At 43.1% G+C, this 17,344-nt stretch overlaps 1 protein-coding gene across 2 annotated transcripts in view; it reads right to left on the minus strand.

The window, feature by feature from the left end:
* Positions 1–17,344, minus strand: part of SMPD3 (sphingomyelin phosphodiesterase 3) — a 230,240-nt gene that overhangs the window by 56,346 nt on the left and 156,550 nt on the right. For both annotated transcript variants that reach the window (XM_006117574.3, XM_006117573.2), the window contains one exon: positions 1,986–3,612. In XM_006117574.3, the coding sequence (XP_006117636.1) occupies positions 1,986–3,329 (1,344 nt within the window). In that variant the 5' untranslated portion in view covers positions 3,330–3,612. The remainder of the gene's footprint in view (positions 1–1,985; positions 3,613–17,344) is intronic.

Here is a 17,344-nt window from a genome sequence, read left to right on the forward strand (position 1 = left end):
GGTCAAATCCAAAATGGGAAGGGTCTGCTTTCTAGTTTCCAGTGAGACAACCAGTTTCATAAGAATTCAACCCAAGGCATTGTCAATGTTGCAAAACTAACTAATTGTATGGAAATGTCTAACATCTCCCACCTCTGACCTTTACAAGCACAACCCTGTACTTCAAAACATATGGTCTTACAACCATCAGCTTATTTAAATGAACTATCTTAAGAAAATGGAAAAAAAAACCCACCCCACGATGCTCCCAAAGTTGTGAATGGAAAATTAGACACCACTCTCTACAGAAAACCAACCGACTCATACAGTTACCTACATGCTTCCAGCTCCCATCCAGAACACACCACACGATCCATCGTCTATAGCCAAGCCCTTCGAAACAACCGCATCTGCTCTAATCCCACTGACAGAGACCAGAAGCTTCAGGATCTCTACCAAGCATTTATAAACCTCAACTACCCACCCGGAGAAATAAAAAAGCAAATTGAAAGAGCCAGACGAATACCTAGAAACCATCTACTTCAAGACAGACCCAAGAAAACCAACAATAGAACACCACTTGTCATCACCTACATCCCCCAACTTAAACCTGTCCAACACATTATCAATAAACTACAGTGTATACTGGAACAGAATACCATACTCCAAGAGGCTCTGGGAGACAGACCCATAGTCTCCTATAGACAACCACCTAACCTCAAGATGATTCTTACCAACAACTACAGGACATACCACACTAATACCAACCCTTGTACCTACCCTTGCAACAATATGTCCACATATTCATTCTGCTGATACCATTATTGGACCTAACCAACTGAGTTATAAGATCAAGAACACATATTCCTGCGCATCCAGAAATATAATCTATGCTATCATGTGCCGAAAGTGTCCGTCTGCTATGTACATTGGACAAACATCTCAGACACTTCGCCAAAGGATCAATGCCCACAAAACAGATATCAGACAAGATCACAAAGAAAAAACAGTTTCTTGCCATTTTAACCAGAAAGGACACTCTCTCAATGACTTAACCACTTGCATTCTGCTACAAAGACCTTTTACATCTGCACTTGAAAGGGAATCCTCTGAACTGTCATTCATGTTAAAATTCGACACTCTCCAAAAAGGAATGAACAAACACTCGAACTGTCTTACCCATTACCAAGATAGCTTCCCCAATTATCACCTCTAATACCATTAACTCACAAACATCCCACTCTCCCCACCTCTAATATCATCAATTCACAGACACTTACCTTCCTTCCTTCCCCCGCATCCCCTTCCTGTTCTGAAATATGATTTGTCCTTTTCACATGTGTTCATTCTTTTAAATTGTATCCTTTGGTTTATATGGTTGTGACTATTTTCTTCCACTATTTGATCTGAGGAAGTGGGTCTGGCCCACGAAAGCTCATCATCTAATAAACCATCTTGTTAGTCTTTAAAGTGCTACATTGTCCTGCATTTTGAAAAAACAGAGGTTTTTTTTTCCAACATTGGTAATCCTCATTCTACAAGGAAGAAGCCTTTTTCCAAAAGAGCTTTTTTGGAAAAAGCCATGTGTGTACGGGGAGAGGGAGTTCTTTTGAAAGATGAGGATAGAGGAAAAACCACAGGTGCCCTGGTGGCTACTCCGTCCATAGTAATCACTGCTGAAATGCGAGATAGTATCTACAATGAATGGACGCTATCTTTTGAAAAAGGAGATAGCTTTTTCGATGCACTTTTGCAGTGTGGACGTTCTCTTTCCAGAAGTGCTCTTCTGAAAAAGCTTCTTCTGAAAGAAGCCTGCAGTCTAGACATAGCCTCTGTCACCTTCATATGATCCCTAAGCCTCAAATTCTCCAGCCTAAATGTAAACCAGATCTGAACACTGTGTCTATAACCTATCTCTAACAGAGTTTATTGACAAGCAGTACAGTTGATTTATAATCAAGCATGTATTAGAATCAGTTATGGGTTTCATAAAGAAAAGGTCTTACCTTGAGAAACAAGGCTCCCTTGGAAGCCAAGGAGTCCGTTCCTTTTCCATTGGGGTAACAGTGATAAGCAGCATCCATAACTGGGTAGCGGCTGGCAAAAAGCAGGCCACTGTTAACAAACTTAAAGCTACAGCAGCCATGGCAGCCATAGACCCCAACATCATATAGAATGTATTCAAAATAGTGATGGAGCTGCTGTTTCAACTTCTCTGCTGCTCTTTTGTCAAACACTTCCTGCAAGCATAGGAAGTCCAAGTTAGCAGGGAAGAAAGCAGATATCTCGTGGTCAAAGTTTTCATCCGTATGCTTCTTTTTCCTTGTAGAGGTCTTCTTCATGACCGAGGCTTTGTAAAGGAGTTTGTTGTTGATGCTGCTTTGGTCCACTGTGCCATCTCCAATGCGAACCTTAACCAGGGACTCTCGTGAGGCAGCATAGCTGTCTAAACTCCCAGAATCTCCTTCTTTCTGTTTATGGTTGGATATTTGACCCTTTGGGCTCTGTCTTTCACCTTCCAATGAGTGTTCTGCTGGCCCACTAGTATTAGCCTGGGCACAAATGGCATCTGCTTCTGGGTCTGAAACGTGGCCATTATCCTCCCCATTTATGCGCACAATACATGTATTGTTGTCTTCTCCCTCATTTAGGTCCTCTCCAGCTTTAGCATCTCTACTATCCTCACTATTATTGGAGCCAGAATTATCTCCCTTGTATTCCAGAGATGATGTCCTTTTGATGCCAACATTGACAGCGCGGTTATTGCTATCTCCACCTTGGGGAGATACCAAGCTGCTGAAACTTGCTGCGCTGATGGATGTGTTAGTGGGAGAATCTATATAGATTTTTATTTGTGGTCTGCTTGCCCCATTTCTGATTCTCCGCCCAATTTCTCTAGCTCGTGCTTGTGTGTTAAACACATTGTTAAATCTTGCCAGAGAATCTGGTAGCAGACAAACATTGGCACTGCCAAAGCAGAAGCTTTTCCCATTGCCTGTAGCTTTCCATTCAGCAAGTAGTGTAGCTCCATTGGCCTGGCTCCTGTCTTCAAGCCTAGAGTAGATATATGGCCTTCTAGCTGACTGGAGAGGTGACCATAACAAGAAGCCGATCAAGGCAAAAGGAAGAGATGCTAATAGCAGTGCCAAGTAGATAGGAGTGGTAATAATAATGCAGAGTGCTTGAAAGTAGCATGGATCATCTGCCCTCTGACGTTTTTCATAGGTGGTAGGAACAAAAGAGGCTACAAGCCTGTCTGCAAACCAATAACATGGGAAAATCAGGCCCCAGGAAAATGAATGCAGAACTGATAGAAAGCTGTTGGGAAATGGGGAAGTGTACAAAACCATTGCAACTCAGTTATGATAACACTTCAGGGACTACTACATGATGCCACTGTCAATCGTCCATTAGAACACTGGAGTGCAGGTTCAGGAAAAATCGTCCAGCTACACAGTTTGGGTTTCCAAGTATAATAAACACTTATCTCTTTAAGAGCACCATTTCACTTTGTCAACTCAGAGGGAAACAAGACCACTATCTTTCTGTCATTGTGGCACCTATATTCTTCAGAGGAAGTCATTTCTCACTGCAAGGTACCATAATGAATCTCAGATGGGGCAGATGAAATTCCTGTAGAGACAAAAAATAAAAATATACTTAATACTTATTCAAGGTTTGATGCATATTTCCCCCCCTCTCATCCCAGTTTATCTGTGAAATCAATGGTTATTTTCCTTATGGTTCTTATCATATATTTTAAATGGCACTTTGACTACTTGCTATATATTAGTTGATATTTTCTTCAAAATATATTATTTAAATTTTCAATAGCTCCATTCACTTCTACCTCTGAAACTGGCCCATTTGTTACAAATGGGTTAAAGTTTGCCATGAATTCTCTGCTATTGTAAATTTAAAGTCTTATCTTCAGTACTGCATTCGCAGGTTTTTTTATTTATAATTTCTCTCTCATTCAGGCTGCACTGTTACTTAAATCATATATATCTAAATCTCATCAAATTCTATTTGCCACCCATTCATAGATAGTTCTAAAATAGTATTATATTCAGCATCTTATCACTTTAGTTGATCAATCTTGGAATGACACAGAAGTCCTTGGATGAACAAGAAAAAATGTATGTGATGTAGGTTTGAAATCAAAGGCACATTATGATCCAGGGCTTAGAACAATTTGGTGCTTGTTTACCAAAACAAAAAGGTCATCGCTATGCTGTCCTCTAAAATTTGCTTTAGGGTAGCAACAGTTACTGCAATCCTACGCTAACTCCCCATTTCTTGGCTTGAGGAATCAACAGGTGGATGGCAAAGAAGACAGAATAAAGAAGATAATCAGGACAGCCATGATAAAGGAGCATGAAATACGAGAGTAAGCATGGATAAAATGATTTTTTATTCTTTTCCTTAGGCTAAAAATATTCAAAACAGTCTCTTTGTCCACATGGCTAGTAAGATTGTGGAATGACAAGTGTTATTTTTTGAATAAAAATCCCCTTAATTTGTTTCAGGTATAAAACCTAGAATCTGTACGGTATTAAGCCATTCTGACTAAATTAGCTACCACATGAGAAAGAGAGAGGGCATACAATAATTCTCAACCTTTTTCTTTCTGAGCTCACCCCTAATTCACTATTAAAATTCCACTGTCTGTCTGTTCCACAACTCTTTTTCTGCATAGCCAGTGGATTAAAAACTAGAGCTGGTAGTAAGGTTTAGCAAGCAGGGTGACTTCCTGAGGCCCACATCACAGGTATACAGTAAAGCTAAGTTGTTAGGGCTTCAGCTTTAGCTGAAGGCAATGTGGCTCAGGCTTCAGCTTCAGCCCTATTCTCTGAAAGGTTTTGGCAGAACCCCTGAAACCTCCCTGTGGCCTCTCACTGGGCCCCATAAGCATAATTGAGAACCACCGAGCTATCCTAGACTGCTCATCTCTTTCCTTTGGTGTTAGGGTAGGAAACAAGATGAGGATTACAAAGAGTATGGTCAGAATTAATATTTGCGGCTGTATCCACTGATTATTGAGAGAGTGAGAAGCTTGGGTTAGATCCTGCACTGACATCATATTTTAGAGGAACAACAGTCTCTCAATTTTCTTCTTTCACTCTGTAAATTTCCCTCTCTTTGGGCCAACATCTTAGTATTTATGTTGCCACCACTGACACTTTTTTTTTTTGCTATGCTTAACATGAAGTACCAGACTGCAGCCTAAGAGTCTTTTGTACAGGTCAATAATAATAACAAGAAGACAGTTATTATTTGTGGTTTCAATAATTCTCACTCTTTCCTAGCCATGCTAACTATTTAAAAGATAAGAGAAATGTGTTTCTAGTTCTAGGTTTTCTTTCCATTGTGATAAGACCTCCACATTACATTTTTATAACTAGAGTCCTTTTCACTAAATAGCTCATACCAAGTCCTCCCTTTGACTGAGAAGAGTCACATTCTCCCCATCACTCAAAAACTATGCACACCCTTTGCTAATGTCAGGAGGCCCTATGGAACTCTCAGCCTCTGACTGACAGAAATGTTAGTTATTTTTTTAATCAGTTCAATACATTTTTTCATAATCTCATAAATAAAATCAGTTTCTTGGATTAACAAAAAATTTGCTTGACATTTGAAAAATCAGATAAGCTATTATTTATTATCTAAATAGTAAATGGCAATTTGGGATGGTGCTGATGGAAAAAAAAACCTAATAAATTTGCTCTCCTGAATTTTTCTAAAATATTTTAAGGCTTTTAAAATAATGTAATGAGATTATATAGAAAAGACTCTTTCCAGTCTGGCATGCACAAATCAAAGTAACTTAAATTCTATCCAATTATGTAATTATTCAGTAAACAAGAAGATCTGTGAAGAACCTTCTCTAATCTAACAGTTACTTAAAATGTTGGTTTTTTAAGACTCCTTGCCTAATTACATAACTAGCCAGTAGTCCTGAAAGGCTCTAATCTGCAATAGTCTCAGGGGTAAATAACACACACTTATTCCAGGAACACACAGCAAAGCCATGTCAAGATCAAGGAGCTGCACCAGTCTTACCACAAGGTGAAGGACAAGAGTAGACAGTCTGGTGTAGCACCACACATGTGCCACTTCTATGACAAGCTGGCCACCATTTTGGGGGTGGCCCAGCCAGTGTCCCCAGCACGGTCATTGAGTTCAGACAAGATACGCCTGGTGTCAACTTGGAGGACACCGTGAGAGTGAAGGGGCAAGAAGAGGAGGAGGAGGAGAGTAGTCAGCCGCTGGTACCAGAGAGCCAGGAACTGGTCATGTCACTGGAGCCAGTCCTCCTCTCCCAGGATGTCTCGCAGTCCAGGACACTTCTGATGAGTTCACAAATTTTGTCTAACTACAAACGGGTAAAGGCAGTGCGGTGTGAAGTGCCCTTTCCCCCACCTACAGGTTCCTGCTCTAGCTGGGAAAGTAGCACTGTCCCAGGAAGCTGCATATACTGGACACAGAGGGAAGCCGCCCTTTGTCATACCTCTTCCCCCCTGCAGGCTCTGGCCCTGGCTGGCCCCTTACCATACCTCACTGCCTTCAGACCAAGTGTGTACAATATTCCCCTTATAAGTCTGGGCACCTGCTGTAATGTGCCTGCTTGGAAGCAAACATTTTGCATTTTACAGAACACAACTCTGTTGTCTGTCCAGAGACCTTTGCTGTACACTAACAGATTACGGTCAGCTTAACACAATATATTTTCTTTAAAGTCTGCCCTTGTAACTTTTCTTTGCAGCTGGGACAGCAGCCAGATCCACGTCTTTAACCTCCTACAGCATCTGCCCACCTTGGCTCATATCTGCAGATGTAAACGCACGAGGGAAGAGATGATCAGGGAGCAAATGGACTGCATGCATACCCTTGTGGCGAATATCCAGGCACTGTTATGGAGTGTGTGCCATCCTGCCTTGAAAGGGTCATGGACCAGAACTGCTCCAATGGCACTCCTAGTCCCTCCTGCACCAGCCCCATGATTTATATCCCCAGGATCTTTAGGGGCTGCCAGTGCCCTAGGACATGGGGGAGGGGAACTCAAGGGGAATCTGTAAGCCCTTTGGAGGCAGAAGTCTCCCATTCCTGAGCCCCCTGTTCCGGTTTCCAGTTCTTCCACTTCCCTGTTGTTTTCCCCCAATAAACACTCGTGTTCATTGAATAACAGTTTCTTTATTGGTTGAACTGAAGAGGTAGGGTGGGGTGGGGAATTAAAGGGAAACACAGGGAATGCAGGGGCATCTTGTGGAAGCTATCTGGCAGAGTCTCAAAAGAGGCCTTGCATAAAACTGCCCTTTAAGGCCTCTCTGATTCTAACTGCCCCTTGCTGTGCTCTCCTGATCACGCTGGTGTCTGGCTACTCAAACTCTCTGGCTAGGGGCTCTGCCTCAGCCCTCCCCCCGTCGCCAGATAAGCTTCCCCCTTGCTCTCGCACAGGTTACAGAGCATAAAACATGCTGCCACCACACGGGTGGTGCATTCACTGAGGTCCAGGCGAGTCAGAAGACTGCTGACCCTTCCCTTTAAATGTCCAAATGCACATTCCACCACCATTCTGCACCTGCTCAGCCTTTTGTTGAACTCCTCCTTGCTGGAGTCCAGGCTGTTTGTGTAAGGCTTCATGAGCCATGGAAGCAAGGGGTAAGCTGCGTCACTCACGATCACAATGAGCGTGTCTACCTCTCTGACTCTGATTGGCCGGTTGGGGAACAAAGTTCCGATGTGCATCTTTTGGAAGATGAAGGAGTTCTGAAAGATGTGGGTGTCATGCACCTTTCCCAACCAGCCCACGATATTGGTGGGATACAAAGCTGTGAACAGATGACCATCTCACTGTCCTGAAAATGTCCTGAATGGAGATTTGTGTGTTGAACACCACCGAGAATGCCTGTGCTCTCATGGAGTGAGCTGTCAGTGATAGGTCTGGTTTAGTTAGGTTCTGATGCAGGAGGTGATCAATGATGAGAGGTGTTCGGACAAGATGGGGCGTCCCTTCATTATTTCTATTATCACAAAAAAGAGCTGTGGTGACTGGGCTGCACATCTTGCTGCTGTGTTAAGATCCTTCAACTGAGCCTCCCCAGGGCAAAATGGATTTTAGTGTTTATATTGCTATTCTGTGGGCTGACCTCAAGTTTGCACCATCACTGGGGGAGACCAGAACTTTTGGCTTAGAGGGACAGGGAGTGAGGGCACCCCAGAGGGCAGGTAAATTGGCTAAGGGATAATTTCAGCACACCAAGTTAGAGTCTCAGGAGGATCTCTGTGATGAAACTCATCACAACCTCATCCACCCACTTGCTGATCAAAGCAGAATGATCTTTGCATCCTTATTTGGTACAGAATAGTAATAGGTCAATCACAGCATACAAGCATGTGAATCTGTGCTACTGAGCTCTATTTATATAATAGAACTGGAATGGGCTCTATTTACAGAATCATATTTGGTCTGGTTTAGTCTCCTATTTCATAGGAACTGATGTAACTCAATAATGGCCAAATAAATCTGATCTTGGTAGACAGGTTGTTTTAATTTAATTTTAGTGAGGGAAAACAATATAAACTTTGGCTTCAAGAGCCAGAATTTGAGAGAAAACTTTTCCTATTCATACATCATGATCTCTGCTAAAACTGACAGAGACCAGAACACATCTGATACATACATTGTGTGTGGGATTTCCCATTAAGCAGCAAAGCTATACATTCTCAAGTGACACCAGTGGTCTTCAAGTCAACTATTCATAGATTCATAGACTTTAAGGTCAGAAGGGACCATTATGATCATCTAGTCTGACCCCCTGCACAGTGCAGGCCACAGAATCTCAACCACCCCTCTTAGAATAATCCTCTCACCTATATCAAAGATATTGAAGCATTCAAATACTTTGAAGGACCCAACATACAGAGAGTCCTTCAGCTGTGATCTGTGCCCAATGCTACAGAGGAAAGTGAAAAACCTCCAGGGCCTCGGCCAATCTACCCTGGAGGAAAATTCCTTCCCGACCCCAAATATGGCGATCAGCTAAACCCTGAGCATGTGGGCAAAACTCACCAGCCAGACACCCAGAAAGTTCCCTATAGCAACTCCTATCATCCCTCAATTGACCTATTTCCAACTGATAATGAATGGTCAATTAGTTACCAAGATCATGTTATTTCATCCAACCATCCCCTTATCATAGAATCATAGAACTGGAAGAGACCCCAGAAGGTCGTCAAGTCCAGCCCCCCGCTCTAGGCAGGACCAATCCCATCTAAATCAACCCGGTCAGGGCTTTGTCAAGCCGAGACTTAAATATCTCTAGGGATGGAGACTCCACTACTTCCCTAGGTAACCCATTCCAATGCTTCACTACACTTCTAGTAAAATAGTTTTTCCTAATATCCAATCTGGACCTCTCCCACCACAACTTGAGACCATTGCTCCTTGTTCTGCCATCTGTCACTACTGAGAACAGCCTCTCTCCATCCTCTTTGGAACCTCCCTTCAGGAAGTTGAAGGCTGCTATCAAATCCCCCCTCACTGTTCGCTTCTGCAGACTAAACAGACCCAAGTCCCTCAGCCTCTCCTCGTAGGTCATATGCTCCAGCCCCCTAATCATTCTGGTTGCCCTCCGCTGGACCCTCTCCAATGCTTCCGCATCCTTTTTGTAGTGGGGGGCCCAGAACTGGACACAATACTCCAGATGTGGCCTCACCAAAGCCGAATAAAGGGGAATAATGACATCTCTGGATCTGCTGGCAATGCTCCTCTTAATGCATCCTAATATGCCATTAGCCTTCTTGGCTACAAGGGCACACTGTTGACTCATATCTAGCTTCTCATCCACTGTAACCCCCAGGTCTTTTTCTGCAGAACTACTACTTAATTGATTGGTCCCCAGCCTGTAACTATGCTTGGGATTCTTCCGTCCCAAGTGCAGGACTCTACACTTGTCTTTGTTGAATCTCATGAGATTTCTAGTGGCCCAATCCTCCAATTTGTCTAAGTCACTCTGGATCCTATCTCTGCCCTTAAGCGTATCTAACCGAACTATGGTTCGGTTAGTGATCATTCTTTATAGCACTTGTTTCTCTATACTGTGCTGAACTGGTTCTTACCACCTGGTAACAAATTATTGTAAACTACAGTAAATATACTAGACCCTGCTAATAAATATTAGTACTTCTCTAAAGGGGTCTCATCCACAGTTCTCAAAGTATATCATATGTAGATGAAATACAATTATTCACAAGTGAAAAAGTAGACACCTTGGTCAAGGTGACACAGAAAGTCTGAGAGGCAGCAGATATGCAAATCAGGTTTCCTGATTCCAACTCCAATACCCTATCCCGATCACTTTGCCTCTGAGCAGGCAGAAGTAATATTGTACTATGGTGGTCATAAAAGAATCAGCACTTGCCAAAAGGCACCACATAATGGTCTAGTTAAGAAACAGGATGTACTGAGAATCTTTCAAGATATTCCGTTTTCATGAGAGTTGCAGTTCTCATGAGAGATTTCCAGAGAAATATCCAACCACTGAAATGTCAATCTAAACTGATTTTTTTCAGATTCATCCAACACTACTCAGTGTATTCCAAACCAGTTTAATCTGACCTTCCATAAATCAGGAATTTGAGGAAGATTAGGGCACTTAAGCACAAAAAGGAAGCTTACAAAAAGTGGAAACATGGACAAATGACCAGGGAGGGGTTTAAATGTATAGCTCGAGAATGCCAGGGGGTTATCAGGAAGGCGAAAGCGCAAATGGAATTGCGACTGGCTAAGGATGTGAAGGATAACAAGAAAGATTTCTACAGGCATGTTAACAAGAAGAAGGTGATCAGAGAGGGTGTGTGGCCCCTACTGGATGAATGAGATAACCTAGTGACAGATGATGTGGGGAAAGCTGAAGTACTCAATGATTTCTTTGCCTCTGTATTCACGGACAAAGTGGACTCCTGGACTAATGCGCTAAGTAACGCAAGATGGGATGAAGATGGACAGCCCTTGGTGGGTAAAGAACAGGTTAGGAACTATTTAGAAAAGCTAAACATACACAAATCCATGGGTCTGGACTTAATGCATCCGAAGATACTAAGGGAGTTGGCAAATTTCATTGAGGAGCCTTTGGCCATTATCTTTGAAAAGTCATGGAGATCGGGAGAAATCCCAGATGATGGAAAAAGGCAAATGTAGTGCCCATCTTCAAAAAAGTGAAGAAGGACGATCCAGGGAAGTATAGGCTGGTCAGTCTTACCTCGGTTCCTGGAAAAATCATGGAAGGGATCCTTAAGGAGTCCATTTTGAAGCACTTGGAAGAGAGGAAAGCGATTAGGAATACACAGCATGGATTCACAAAAGGAAAGTTGTGCCTGACCAACCTGATTAGCTTCTATGATGAGGTAACTGGCTCTGTGGACGTGGGAAAGTGAGTGGATGTGATATACCTTGACTTCAGCAAGGCTTTTGATACGGTCTCCCAGAATATTCTTGCCAGCAAGTTAAGGGAATGTGGATTGGATAAATGGACAATAAGATGGATAGAAAGCTGGCTAGAAGGCCGGGCCCAGCAGGTAGTGATCAACGGCTCGATGTCAGGATGGTGGTAGGTTTCTAGTGGAGTGCCCCAAGGTTCGGTTCTAGGACCAGGTTTTGTTCAATATCTTTATTAAGGACCTGGACGAAGGGATGGATTGCACCCTCAGCTAGTTTGCGGATAACACTAAGCTAGAGGGAGAGGTAGATCTGCTTGATGGCAGAGTTAAGGTCCAGAGTGACTTAGACAAATTGGAGGATTGGGCCACAAGAAATCTGATGAGTTTCAACAAGGACAAGTGCAGAGTCCTGCACTTGGGACTGAAGAATCCCATACATTGTTACAAGCTGAGGAACAGCCACTTAAGTAGTAGTTCTGCAGAAAGGGACCTGGGGGTGACAGTGGATGAGAAGCTGGATACAAGTCAACAGTGTGCCATTGCAGCCAAGAAGGCTAATGACATATTAGGTTGCATTAAGAGGAGCATTGCCAGCAGATCCAGAGATGGCATTATTCCCCTTTATTCAGCTCTAGTGAGGCCACATCTGGAGTATTGTGTCCAGTTCTGGGCCCCCAACTACAAAAAGGATGTGGACGCATTGGAGAGGGTCCAGTGGAGGGCAACCAAAATGATTAGGGGGTCGAGCATATGATTTATGAGAGGCTGAGGGAGTTGGGTCTGTTTAGTCTGCAGAAGCGAAGAGTGAGGGGGAATCTGATAGCAGCCTTCAACTTCCTGAAGGGAGGTTCCAAAGAGGATAGAGAGAGGCTGTTCTTAGTAGTGACAGATGGTAGAACAAGTAGCAATGGTCTCAAGCTGTGGTGGGAGAGGTCCAGGCTGGATATTAGGAAAAACTATTTCACTAGGAGGGCGGTGAAGCACTGGAATGGGTTACCTAGGAAAGTAGTGGAGTCTCCATCCCTAGAGGTGTTTAAGTCTCGGCTTGACAAAGCCCTGGCCGGGTTGATTTAGTTGGGATTGGTCCTGCCTAGAGCAGGAGGCTGGACTTGATGACCTTCTGAGGTCTCTTCCAGCTCTATGGTTCTGTGATTCTATGAATTTTGCTGAGATTTTACAAAATATTTTCCTCTTTAGTGCTGATGAGTATACATAGTTCCATCTGATTTTGATCAAAGAAACGCAAATTTGGGTCAGAATTCAGGTCAGAACTTTCCTGAAGTTAGCAGGATTCCAGAGCCAGGATTAAGAGGCTGGGGCCTAGTATAGTGATGAAGACCTGCCAGACAGTTTGGAACAGGAAACAGATCATGTGATGTGTGACATTTACATAGGTTCGGATCCAAGGTTTTGATAAAGACTTATTTCTAGTCTTTCATATACACACAAATGATAATTATGCAGCTGCCCATTCAATTCCCCATCATAATGAAATTATTTAAAATCCTACCCAGCATCAGCCTTGCTCTCAATTATTTGCTTTTTATTCATGCTCCCAAAAGAGCATCGTTGAACAGTCTTTCCAGACTCTCACATTACAGGATAAAATGGTTGATTGCAATATAGTCCGGGTTGCACTTACACTTTTTTCAGTTTTAAGCATGATAACTTCATAGTATTTCAAAAGACCAAAACGAGTAAGAATAAATCCTGAAAAATTACAAAATATATGCACTGTGTGATCTGAAGGCCTTAGTGCAGGAAGTATTACTCAGTAATAAAGCATCCTTGGAAATGTATTAACACTGATTGACAAGAACCAGGTTTCTGGCACATTCTACTAAATAGCCTATAACTATCCTGTTCTTATTGCTTGCTAGCAGATACTGGCTCATGTCAGAATGTCTCTAATTGCATTACAGTGCTGCCTTTCAGTCTTAAATTTCCTATTCCACGTGTCTCCCTGTGTTTATGAAGGAGAAGGGAATCCAGAAGAGCTGGCTTTTTAAAGAAAACTTATTGAATGTGCAGGAAAAAACACCCCAATGTGCAGTAAGAAACGCAAATATGGTGGGTGACCAACTTGACTTAACAGTAAAATCTTTGGGCAAGCATAAACACAAAAAGAAAGCTTACAAGAAGTGGAAGCTTGGACAGATGATTAGGGAGGAGTATAAATACATTGCTCAAGCATGCAGAAATGTAATCAGGAAGGCCAAAGCGCAATTGGAATTGCAGCTAGCAAGGGATGTGAAGGGTAACAAAAAGGGTTTCTACAGGCATGTTAGAAATAAGAGGGTGGTCAGGGAAGGTGTGAGACCCTTACTGCATGAGGGAGGTAACTTAGTGACAGCTAATCTAGGAAAAGCTGCAGTACTCAATGCTTTTTTGCCTGTGCCTTCACTGACAAGGTCAGCTCCCAGACTGCTGCACTAGGCAGCACTGTATGGGAGGGATGTGGATATGGGGAAGGCAGTTGATATGATATATCTTGACTTTAGCAAAGCTTTTGATACGGTCTCCAACAGTGTTCTTGCCAGCAAGTTATGGAGGTATGGATTGGATAAATGGACTGTAAGATGTCTAGAAAGCTGTCTAGACTGTCGGGCTCAACAGGTAGTGATCAACAGCTCGATGTCTGGTTGGCAGTTGGTATCAAGGGGAGTGACCTGAGGATTAATCCTAGGGCTGGTTTTGTTCAACATCTTTATTATGCCATTATGTTGAAATAACTGCTTGCTATGTAGACACGGACTATGTTATTTCGGAATAACATCAATTATTCAAAAAAAAAAAAAAAAACGCTGCTCTGTTGATATAGTCAAAGAGGGTGGGGAAGCACTGGAATGGTTTACCTGGGGAGGTGGTGGAATTTCCATCCCTGTTGGTTTTTAAGTCCCAGACTGACAAAGCTCTGGCTGGGATGATTTAGTTGGGATTTGTTCTGCTTGTAACAAGGGGTAGACTCAATTACCTGTTGAAGTGAACAGGGGCAGATATAGGGCAGGGCGAGCGGGGCAGCTGCCCCGGACCCCGCGCTTCAAGAAGCCCAATGCATGAGCAGTGGTGCCACCGCGCATGTGCCGTGTCAAAGGGGTGCCCCGCGAAATTGTGCTGCCCTGAGCCCCACAAAATCCTCATCTGCCCCTGGAAGTCAAAGAGAGCTGAAGAACACAAGTCTCTTCCAACCCTATGTGTCTGAGTGGTTGGGCTCATTTAACACAATCAAGATAGTAGTGAAGCCACAGAAGAGTTTCTCTTATTTATAGCTGCTGGTGCCAGCCAGTCAAAATATTTCAGGTCTTTGTATAAAAAGAAAAAGAGTAATTTTGCTACTGCTCACTACTGTTGTTTCAACAGTGAACTTTGTTTAAAAGAAAACAGGCAAGCAGAACTTTGTTAGAGTCAGCCAAGTCATTATCAGAGAATCAGAGATGTATTATTTGTAAAAATTATTTGCATAATGCAAAATAATATGGGGATGTGAAAGATAATAAGAAAGGTTTCTACAGGGATGTTAGCAAAAAGAAGGTGATTAGAGAGGGTATGGGGCCCCTACTAGATGAGGGTGGTAACCTAGTGACAGATGATGTGGGGAAAGCTGAAGTACTTAATGCTTTCTTTGCCTCTGTGTTCACAGACAAGGTGGGCTCCCAGACTAATGTGCTAAGTGACACAATATGGGACGAAGGTGGACAGCCGTTGGTGGGGAAAGAAAAGGTTAGGAACTATTTAAAAAACCTAAATGTACATAAATCCATGGGTCCAGACTTAATACATCTGACAGTACTGAGGGAGTTGGCAAATGTCATTGAGGAACCTTTGGCCATTATCTTTGAAAAGTTGTGGAGATCGGGAGAGATCCCAGGTGATTGGAAAAAGGCAAATGTAGTGCCCATCTTTAAGAAAGGGAAGAAGGATGATCCAGGGAACTACAGGCCGGTCAGTCTTACCTCAGTCCATGGAAAAATCATGGAGGGGATCCTCAAGTAATCCATTTTGAAGCACTTGGAAGAGGGGAAAGTGATCAGGAATAGTCAGCATGGATTCATGAGGGCAAGTCATGCTTGGCCAGTCTGATTAGCTTCTATGATGAAATAACTGGCTCTGTGGATATGGGAAAGTCGGTGGATGTGATATAGCTTGACTTTAGCAAATGAAGCCCGGAATATTTAAAACCCGGGCTTCATTTGCAACTTCGGTTGCCTACATTAACCACCCTAGTTCGAACTAGGGTGGTAGTGTAGACATACCCAAGGACAGAAAGCTGTTTGGAAGGTCGGTCTCAGTGGGTAGTGATCAACGGCTCGATGTCAGGATGGTGGTCGGTTTCTAGCGGAGTGCCCCAAGGTTTGATTCTGGGACTGGTTTTGTTCAACATCTTTATTAATGACCTAGATGAGGGGATAGATTGCACCTTCAGCAAGTTTGCGGATGACACTAAGCTAGAGGGAGAGGTAGATACGCTGGAGGGCAGGTATGGAGTCCAGAGTGACCTAGACAAATTGGAGGATTGGGCAAAAAGTAATCTGATGAGGTTCAACAAGGACAGGGGTAGAGTCCTGCACTTGGGATGGAAGAATCCCAAGCATTGTTACAGGCTGGGCACCATCCGGCTAAGTAGCAGTTCTGAAGAAAAGGACTTGGGGATTACAATGGATGAGAAGCTGGATAGAGTCAACAGTGTGCTCTTGTAGCCAAGAAGGCTAATGGCATATTAGAGTGCATGAAGAGGAGCATTGCCAGTAGATCCAGAGAATTGGTTATTCCTCTTTATTTGGCTCTGGTGAGGCCACATCTGGAGTATTGTGTCCAGTTCTGGACTCCCAATTATAGGAAGGATGTGAATGCATTGGGGAAGGTCCAGCAGAGGACGACCAAAATAATTAGGGGGCTGGAGCATATGACCTACAAGAAGAGGCTGAGGGAGTAGGGTCTATTTAGTCTGCAGAAGAGAAGAGTGAGGGGAGATTTGATAGCAGCCTTCAATTTTCTTAATGGAGGTTCCAAAGAGGCTGGAGAGAGGCTGTTCACAGTAGTGACGGATGGCAGAACAAGAAGCAATGGTCTCAAGTTGCAGTGGCAGAGGTCCAGGTTGGATATTAGGAAAAACTATTTCACTAGGAGGGAGGGGAAGCACTGGAATGGGTTACCTAGGAAAGTAATGGAGTCTCCATCCCTACAGGTGTTTAAGTCTCAACAAAGCCCTGGCTGGGTTGATTCAGTTGGGATTGGTTCTGCCTTGGGCAGGGGGCTGGACTTGATGACCTTCTGAGGTCTCTTCCAGCTCTATGGTTCTATGATTCTATGATCAGTAAACGACATTTACTGTTATCTTAAACCTAATAAAGATATTAATGAATAAGCAAATAATAAGCAACTACTTTTATAATTTGGTGCTGTATGTCAGAGCACAGAAAATGCATCTGAGTATTATCAACTGGAAATTAGATGTCTGAAAGTTTCTGGAGGTCAAATTTTATATTTCTCTTAATTTTTATAATTTTAATTATGGTTCAGTTAAGTGTGGTTATAACCAGGGCTCGCCGAACTGCGGCGAGCCCCACTTGCCAGCTGCGTCGTCCGGCGATCTGCGCATGCGCAGATCATTCTGAGCATGCGCAGATCGCCTGAACTCGGCTCTTCCGGATTATGATCTACTTGCCACGGCAAGTAGATTGTATAATTTGTCGAGCCCTGGTTATAACCATGAGTTAACCAACAGCTACATTGACTAATGTTATATTTTTTTCTTAATTCACTTCACCATTGGAACAAATAGAGGACACTGTCAAAGCTGTTGCGACTTGAACTTTCTGTCTCACTCTTCTTCAGAAGAGGTGACCTAGAATCATAGAACCATAGAACTGGAAGAGACCTCAGAAGGCCATCAAGTTCAGTCCTCTGCTCTAGGCAGGAC

Source organism: Pelodiscus sinensis, chromosome 12 (genome assembly GCF_049634645.1).
Source record: "Pelodiscus sinensis isolate JC-2024 chromosome 12, ASM4963464v1, whole genome shotgun sequence".
Taxonomy (NCBI): Eukaryota; Metazoa; Chordata; order Testudines; family Trionychidae; genus Pelodiscus; species Pelodiscus sinensis.